Below are 8,789 nucleotides of genomic sequence, written 5' to 3' on the forward strand. Positions count from 1 at the left end.
CCTCCCCAAACACAAACTGTCTCTAGTAGCTCTGTGTAACTGCATAGAGCGTCCCAGCAGCTATTAGCACACAGCTAAACTACTGCCTTTATTTGTGTTCAAAGTGAGTATCTCAAATAAGCATCACACGTGTAAATAAACTCGAGCAGTCGCCAATGTTAGGCTTCACTGTTTGAGAACCGCATGCCTAATTGGTCAGAGAGAGTACGAATTACTGAGGGAGTTGTTGGGGCAGAGTGGAAACAAGGAACACTGCTACATTAGCGGAGGAATTAGAAGAAAGGGTTAAAAATTTTTTTTTTTAAAAATGGTGGGTGTGCATGTGTGACCAGAGAGGTGAAATTAGCTGTACCTGACATCTGTGAGCTATTAAAAGCAACTTCAGGTAGCACATGTTGTCCACATTAGGCCCGGTCAAGATTTACATTTCCACATCTCTACAAAGCATAATAAACAATCAAAGAGGCGGGGCATGAGTGCAGACTCATTGGATTGGACGCCACGGTAGTTCGTAATAATGACAGAAGCCAGGTCAAAGATGGAAATTATCTTTTGCCTTTTCTTGCCTGTTTATATAAGGTTTTTCACAACAATAGACCTTTATGAACTTTGCCATTTACTTTTGCAATCATCTAGGTTGAGAATGCTGGGGACAAATTTCCCTACAAATTTCCCTACTGTCTTTTTTAAATTTATTTTTTATGTAACCTCACGTTTGCAGCTTCAGAAGTAATGCATAGTTATTTCTGTCCTGCGAATGTGACTTTTATAGTACTGATACCTGCTCAAATGAGTATCTAGTTTCAGTGTTAGTTTTAGTTTTAGTATCGATTAGTATCTGATTTTCAATACTTCTGACAACCCTAAAGCAAAGGCTCCATGAAGTAAAATTTAAAGACTTTGTGTCAAAACATTGGTTGAAAACTTTATATAATACAAGTTTATATAATGGTTCTGATTTGTTAATATAACTAGGCCTATAAAGTGAACAATGTTGTGTTTCCGAGTGTGTATATTTTTTATTATTATTAGTTCTTTCTTATGTAAAACTAGGCTTTTACAGCATTTTATTGCAAATCTGTTTAAATCCCTCTCTCAGTGAAGCAATGTGTACATCGTGTTCCATTCTGCTATGTATTTAAAGCAGTTCATGTCTTTTTAAAAGAATATTGTACATTTAGAATACTTTTTTGGGATAATTCTGCTTTAGTGTTATTGTGTCAGTTTTATGAATTTGTTTTCAATATTATCATCAGTATATTGCACATAATGTGTTATTGTGACAGGCCTTGCGATGCTCAGATTTAAGAGCTAAACGCAAAGAGTAGGAGAGGGAAAAAATATATTTCAAAAGCCTAACAGAAGTCCCATTGCTTTACACTCTGTTTTGGCATCTCGTCTTAGCACAAACTGGCAGTGTCATAGATCACCGTCTAATTCCAAAAATGGGATAAAGTGGTAGTCTCTGTTAACAACTATTATTTAAACCCTCATAGTTTTATGAGGAGCATTTGGTTGAAAGTGAAAGATTTTGAACAGTCAGCAAAGTGAGTAGAATCCAACAGACGGGTTACTCCTCCGTTGTTGGGCACAAGACAAACTACAATTCAGAAGCTGGTGTCTTGACAGTTGAGTTCAGTCAGTGGCAGCTTTAGCCTGCTGGAACTGCTTCTGCTCACTCGCTCATGCACTGGAGGGGAGCTGTTGGGTTCCTAGGCTGCTGTCTCCCCCTATTGACCAGGGTGCTAACTGCAGGCAAATGCACTGAAACGGGAGAAGAAACAGACACAAAAAGAAATTTCACAAAAAAAGATTGACAACAAGTAGATTAGTCAAATATAATAAGGCTAACATAATATAGCCTATTACATTGTTTTAGCTTTTTGTTACAGGTTTACTTTACAAATCTATGTGGCTATACTTGTGCGTAAGAAATTACTGCTAAAACAGTATTTCATGTGTTCTTTATATGTATTAATAACGTTAGAATATAACCTGGACAAAGTGTATGTGTGAATATGTCTCATTTGTGTGCTGCTTTGGAAAAAGGGGGACGAGTTGGCTCAGGTTCCTTCACGCTCACGTCACGGCGGCTCGACCAATCAGCGCCGGGCTTTCCTGTGAGCGTGGTCACGCGCTTATAAAGGCAGCACGCGAGCGGGAGAGCGCTTAAAGCACGGCTCGATCTGGGGATTGTATTTGGAGACTTTAGCCACCGAGGCACCGTTAGATTACTCATTTATTCTTCTTTTACATCTGTGGAACTGTTGGCTCCAGGGGCTTGTGACAGAGAGTGGCACAAACTGGGACATTTATATCACAGCAAAAGCTACAAACTTACCTGCAATTTCAAAGACACTTGCTTGCAGTTTTACTTTATAAAAAAAGTTCGCCAGTTTGTTGCGTTTCGTGTTTTTTCCATATTTTTTCGTAGAATTAGCCCCACTCCGTTTTTCGTATGAATCTCCTCGACCCTTACCTGAAAATGACGGAGGAACAAGACAAGTGTCTGTCTGACGCACCCAGTCCGAGCATGTCCGAGGACTCCGCCGGCTCCCCGTGTCACTCCGGCTCGGGCTCGGACGCGGAGAACACCCGTCCGTCGGAGAACGGGCTGCTGCGGGCCGACGCGCTGCTCGGGGACCTGAAGAAGGACGAGGAGGACAAGTTTCCCGCGTGTATCCGCGAGGCCGTGTCGCAGGTGCTCAAAGGCTACGACTGGACGCTCGTGCCCATGCCCGTGCGCGTCAACGGCTCCTCCAAGAACAAGCCGCACGTGAAGAGGCCGATGAACGCCTTCATGGTGTGGGCCCAGGCCGCGCGGAGGAAACTAGCGGACCAGTATCCACACCTGCACAACGCCGAGCTCAGCAAGACTCTGGGCAAACTCTGGAGGTGAGACGAAACGCGCTTTTATACTTAAAGCACATGTCAAAGTGTAAGTTTGGTTGTTGCAGCTTAGCTGACTGTGCGCACTAACTCATGTGTCCTTTTGCGCAGACTCCTGAATGAAGCCGAGAAGCGGCCGTTTGTGGAGGAGGCTGAGCGGCTCCGGGTGCAGCACAAGAAGGACCACCCGGACTACAAGTACCAGCCACGGAGAAGAAAGTCTGTAAAGAACGGGCAGGAGTCTGAGGACGGCAGCGAGCAGACCCACATCTCTCCTAATGCCATCTTCAAAGCGCTGCAGCAGGCGGACTCTCCTGCCTCCAGCATGGGAGAGGTGCACTCCCCCGGAGAGCACTCGGGTAAGAGGCGAATTGTTGCACTCTTAGGACACTGAAAATTGAATGATCAGTATGTATATATTGGATGTTTTCACTTTTGGTATGTTGTTGTAAACTAGAATTGTAGCCTGACAGAATCCAAATAGGAAATGTGAAAGTTACAAAGTTGCCATGAGCAACTTCTTAACTAAGTGTAGTGTAGGTAGATGTGGGTTGGGCCATTGCAAATATGAATTTATAAGTGTAGTAATATCTTCTCTAAGTTTATGAGCTCTGTAGTTCTACAGCAACGTTTATGGCATCAACTCTTCACAGTTTGCCTAAAAAGTGACAGTTACTAAATCACCAGTGCTGTTGTGTTGTTCTGAATAGAAGCTAATAAAATTGTACTTGTTTTTCCAACCCAGGCTCCCAGGGGCCTCCCACTCCCCCCACCACCCCTAAGACTGATGTTAGCTCTGGCAAGATGGATCTAAAGCGTGAGGGGGGCCTGCGCCTACCAGAGGGCTCGGCTGGACGCCAGCTCAACATCGACTTCCGTGACGTGGACATCGGGGAGCTGAGCAGCGACGTCATCTCGCACATCGAGACCTTTGACGTAAATGAGTTCGACCAGTACCTGCCTCCTAATGGCCACCCAGGCACCAACAGCTCTGTGAGTTACACAGGCAGCTACACCATCAGCGGGGCGCCTGTGAGCCCGGGGGGAGGGCCCTGGCTGTCCAAGGGCCAAAGCCAGGGACAGCAGCACACGCTCACCACACTGGGCAGCTCCAGCTCAGGGGCCAGCACAGCAGACAGCCAGCACAGGACCCAGATCAAGACAGAGCAGCTGAGCCCCAGCCACTACAGTGAGCAGCAGGGCTCCCCCCAGCACGCCTCCTACAGCCCCTTCAACCTGCAGCACTACAGTCCCCCAGCATCCTACTCCTCCAGAGCACAGTACGACTACTCTGATGCTGCGGGCTCCGCCTACTACAGCCATGCGGGGGCGGGCCAAAGTCCTGGCCTCTACTCCACCTTCAGCTACATGAGCAGCCCAAGCCAGCGACCCATGTACACCCCCATAGCAGACAACGCCGGCGTGCCCTCCATCCCCCAAAGCAGCCCCCAGCCCTGGGAGCAGGCTCCTGTTTACACCCAGCTCACCCGGCCCTGAGCTGAGCACCACATGAACAGGACTGTAGAGGCCACGCATGTTTGGAAGGACGCCATATCTGAGGAACTGCCAGTCAAAGTCTGGACTAAATGACCATCACAGGATATTCTACACACAGTATAAACTGGTATAAACCTCTTCTTGACCAGCATAATATGGCAGACTTCTAAAAAAAAAAAACAGTCTCGAGGTCCCTGCAGTTTTGTTTATGGTGAAGTAAAGACTCAAAACCCCAAATCAGACACTTGAAATGGAAGGAGGAGCTGGACTGGATTGGCTCACACCGTGCCTTGTTATTGTATCATGATAGAAGCTATATATATTTTTAGAGAGACTTATGAGATTCCTCTGTGAGGACTTATGGATTGTGAATATTTGAGTAGGTACTGTGTATGTCTGTTGTTTTTCTCATATGCTGGCAGTTAATGAGTCTGGGTTGGGGGAGGGATGGGTAAGCGGGATGATTGCTAAACTATTTTCCCAGTCAAGTATTTAAATATGTTTGCCCATTCTCTATATTTCATTAGTTGTTTAATTTTGTTGTTATTTATTCCCAAGACAGAAACATAGTAGAAATTAACTGACTTGTACATATGTTGGTCCGCTGATCTTTTTGGGGCAGTAACGTTAACCAATACAAGTCAAAGTTTTTCATTTGACATAGCTCCCACTTCAGCGCACCATCTGGTAGACATCATACACTTTTCGGTACAATGATCACGTATTGTTTCCAGTGCCATGTTGAAAAATATGGTTTATATTGAATCGTCTTTAAATGAAATTTTGGGCAATAGTCCTATTCACCATCCGTGCCTTGGCCATTGTGTGCTGCAGCTGAGATTACACTTACCGTCCAACTGCGTGGTCCTGACAGCAACAGGAAGTCACCTTTAACCTTTGGGTGTCCCACTGCAGTCTGCCATGTCTCCATCCCCCTCCACAATGACCAAATCTATTTATTTATTAGCTTTAATTTTATTTTGAAAGTAATTATTTTTTGCGTACTATTCTTTAACTAATACTTTACTATTGTAGAAAGCATATTATTTCCCATTTTCGCCCCTGGGGGTACTTAGGCCTAAAGGTACACGCTGTAATCTTTGTTTTTGTTTATTTATCTAATCTTAAATATCTGTTCTATGTATGTTTTTGTCTCTTTTGAGCGGTTATCTAACAAATGTATTTTTGTGAATTGAACTGGAAAATGTTACAAAAATCTGCAAAGTTTTACCAATTTCCAATATTCCTTTGCCATGTATTTGTACTGTCTTTTGGAAAAAAGTTTTTGTATATGAATTTGCAATAAAAACTGAAACTGATATAAAGTGTCATTTTATTATGAAGTATTTAATTTAGCTTAGCATGTCAGTATTTAAAAGTATTATATACATTAATGGTGTATGCAGATTAGTTTCTTCTAAAATATACTATAACTTTCTAGTACTTGGTATGGAAAATTATTTGTACCCAAGATGGGGTCAAATGAGTTGAGAACAGAGGTGAGCAGAGTAGGCGAAAATATAATGACGTAAGAGAACTGGTACTGCAAAATAAGGAGTACAAAGGACTGTTACTGCAAAATAAGAAGTACAAAGTAAGGGTCTAAGAAACTGAATTACAACTAAACAATTGAGTTGCAAACAGATTCTCTAGAGTTTGAGATAGCTTTGGGGTGAAAGGTGGTAGTAATAGCAGTAGTAATAGTAATAGGAGTAGGAGAAGTAATTGTAGTAGCAGTAAAATACAACTGGTACTAGTAGTAATAGCAGTAGTATTTTTACGATGGATTTTTAGGAGTTGAGGATACTTCTAGCACTCCCTAATACTATTACTACTGCTATTACCACTACTATTACCACTACCACCATCACTACTTCTACTACTATTTTTTCTTTCTTCACTACACCTGAGTTCCTTTTGGTGTGGTGGTATGGATAAAACATCTTCTAATATCTCTTAAACGGTTACAAGCTACTGTAGAGTACTGCGCCTCAAAACTCCAATACGTGTAAGCTTAGTACTTAGTAAGTACTTTGCACCAAATCAGCCCCACAGTTTTCAGTATTCTCCTTTATACCCATGTTGATGGGGTTAAAATTTGGAACGGTCAGGAGCCGATTTGTTTTCCCAGTAGCCTTGTTTTTTCTGAGCCTAGTAACTCTTGTGGAGCGTCAGCTGGAGCGACGGGGGAGGGGGGTCGGGGGGGGGGGGGGGGGGGGTGAATGGGTGAAGAAGTGGGGGTGGTGGTGGTGGTTGGAAGCCTGGGAGAGATTTAAAGGGGGCACACCAGGCAGTAAACCAGTAAAAATGATGGGCCTAATGAGAGCGCAGCTGTGACTCATGTGAGGCTCATTCTGCTTTCTGATTGGATAAAAATCATCTTATAAATGCGCTTGGCTTGGAATGTTCCACGGTATAGCATTAAGCATGTTTTATCTACAGTTTATTTCATTGCAGATCGGTCTACTGCTCAAAAATACCTTAATGCACATGCATTCCCGTTGTCTGAGGGATTGCATCTCCACAGAACTGACATGGTGCCATCACTTGTTTGTTTGCATGGAGATAGACAGTTTAATGCCTTATTGTGTAACTTTTAAAATCAAGCAATAACGTGTCAGAAACTTTACACAGTGCAACTTTAAAAAAGTAAAAATAAAAGCAGACTTGCAGAATATTTAAAGTACTCGATTTCAAACCATCACCCCGCAATGTGTTTTAGTTTGAACGTTTAGCCATGCCCACTTTCTGCTATTGTGATATTGCACCGTGACCCACAAACAGCTGTCTGGGATAGTGTTTGTTATGCAATATAGGCAAATTATTTCAGCCTAAGCAAATTTAGTTTGGCTTGCAGGAACAAGAGACAGTACTTAATAACCACAACAGCAGCATGTAGTACCCATATAAACCATGAACTGTCACAATATGCAAATACAAGTTGTACAGTATCACCATCTACTCACTTGTGCACATCTACTATGCGTATTTCCATCACCAGGGTCACACTTCTGCACGGGACTACCGCGAAGTACCTCAAGTTTTCGGGTTGCTATGGTAATGGAAGCTCACAGGCATAATAATAATAATAATAATAATACATGCATATAATTATATACTGTTAATTAGAGTTTATGAGCTGGGTTACAGTGTCATGCGGTTGTTTCCTTATAATTCTCTAATTTCTACCTATTATTTGCATTTTTGTCACTCTTGAAAATGCCCCATGACAAAGAATCATGCGTCTGGGACAGTATGAGGCAGTTGGTTTCCCATGATTCTTTGTAATATTGTGCCTGATTGATTGAAAGAAGGCGACCGTCAGTATCTTTTGTATTAGATATTAACATGAGAAAATTATATGTTAAATGAATAGATTATATTTTACCGACTAATTTTGTTTTTTATTTAAAGGTCCCATATTGTGCAAAATTGTAAGCAAGATCTACCTCGAGTTTTGTTTTGTTTCATTCACACATGTTCGAGTAATTTTGCATTACTGAGCCGTCCACATCTCCAAAGCTCATAATGCTCTGCTCCACCTTGTGAAGCCATATACCGTATTTTCTGGACTATGAGTCTCACTTTTTTCATAGTTTGTCCGGGGGTGCGACTTATACTCAGATGCGACTTATACGTGAAATTATTAAAATATATAATTTCACATCTTCGTTATTGTCTGTATTATTATTGTATCTACTGCTCCTGTATCATGGAACGTTTAAAATTTCAACATTACGGTAATTTCAAGGACAACTGAGAAAGACTGAACAAAAATGCTCCTAAAAGAAAATCGTATTCTGCTGAGTCTGAGCCATGGAAGATAGTGTTTTCGAAATATGCATTGCACTATGTATGCATGTGTAAATGAAACAAAATATAACTCCGGATATGTTTTTGATGAGGAAACATGATTATAACATCAGAAAACTGCTTAACATAGAGCCTTTATAGAGGATTTATCTAGACAAGATTAAACTTCACTTACAGGTTTTATAAAGCTATATTATCATCAATCTCATATGTAAAGTTGGTATTGAAACATTATTCATGGAGGTGTTTTGTGCATTGCCTGTTTACATTGAAAGACCAGCACATGGACGGCTATACATTTTCTATACCTTTACGCAAATAAGCATGTTTTCACTCAAGACATTTCAGTAACTTATCTGAAATATTAAAATCTTTGTGGACTGGCTTGTCAAAGAGAACTTCAGATGAACTTTTTCACATCAAAACCCTGACAGATCGTTTCATTCTATTCAAGGCTTTGCTTTAAATTTTGGACTTTGCAAGTGACAATATTTTGAAAGCAGTATTTCTGATATTTCATCCAATTGAGCTGTCAAAGAGCTTCGGGCAAACAAAGAACAAAACTACAACAGCTATTTACCCCCAAATCT

At 41.8% G+C, this 8,789-nt stretch overlaps 1 protein-coding gene across 1 annotated transcript; it reads left to right on the forward strand.

The window, feature by feature from the left end:
* The first annotated feature begins 2,185 nt into the window (after positions 1 to 2,185).
* Positions 2,186 to 5,649, forward strand: LOC117387401 (transcription factor Sox-9-A-like). The gene is made up of 3 exons (XM_033984908.2): positions 2,186 to 2,895; positions 3,001 to 3,248; positions 3,635 to 5,649. The coding sequence occupies exons 1-3, from the start codon at positions 2,459 to 2,461 to the stop codon at positions 4,384 to 4,386; spliced, it is 1,437 nt and encodes a 478-aa protein (XP_033840799.1). The 5' UTR covers positions 2,186 to 2,458; the 3' UTR covers positions 4,387 to 5,649.
* Positions 5,650 to 8,789: the final 3,140 nt, after the last annotated feature.

This window comes from Periophthalmus magnuspinnatus, chromosome 19 (assembly GCF_009829125.3).
Source record: "Periophthalmus magnuspinnatus isolate fPerMag1 chromosome 19, fPerMag1.2.pri, whole genome shotgun sequence".
NCBI classification, from domain to species: domain Eukaryota; kingdom Metazoa; phylum Chordata; class Actinopteri; order Gobiiformes; family Gobiidae; genus Periophthalmus; species Periophthalmus magnuspinnatus.

Bases quoted from the DNA above. Each gene is read 5' to 3' on its own strand.
- LOC117387401 (XM_033984908.2), top strand. From the start codon at position 2,459: ATGAATCTCCTCGACCCTTACCTGAAAATGACGGAGGAACAAGACAAG. The intron at 2,896-3,000 runs GTGAGACGAAAC...CCTTTTGCGCAG, and splicing joins ACTCTGGGCAAACTCTGGAG to ACTCCTGAATGAAGCCGAGA. The intron at 3,249-3,634 runs GTAAGAGGCGAA...TTTCCAACCCAG, and splicing joins CTCCCCCGGAGAGCACTCGG to GCTCCCAGGGGCCTCCCACT.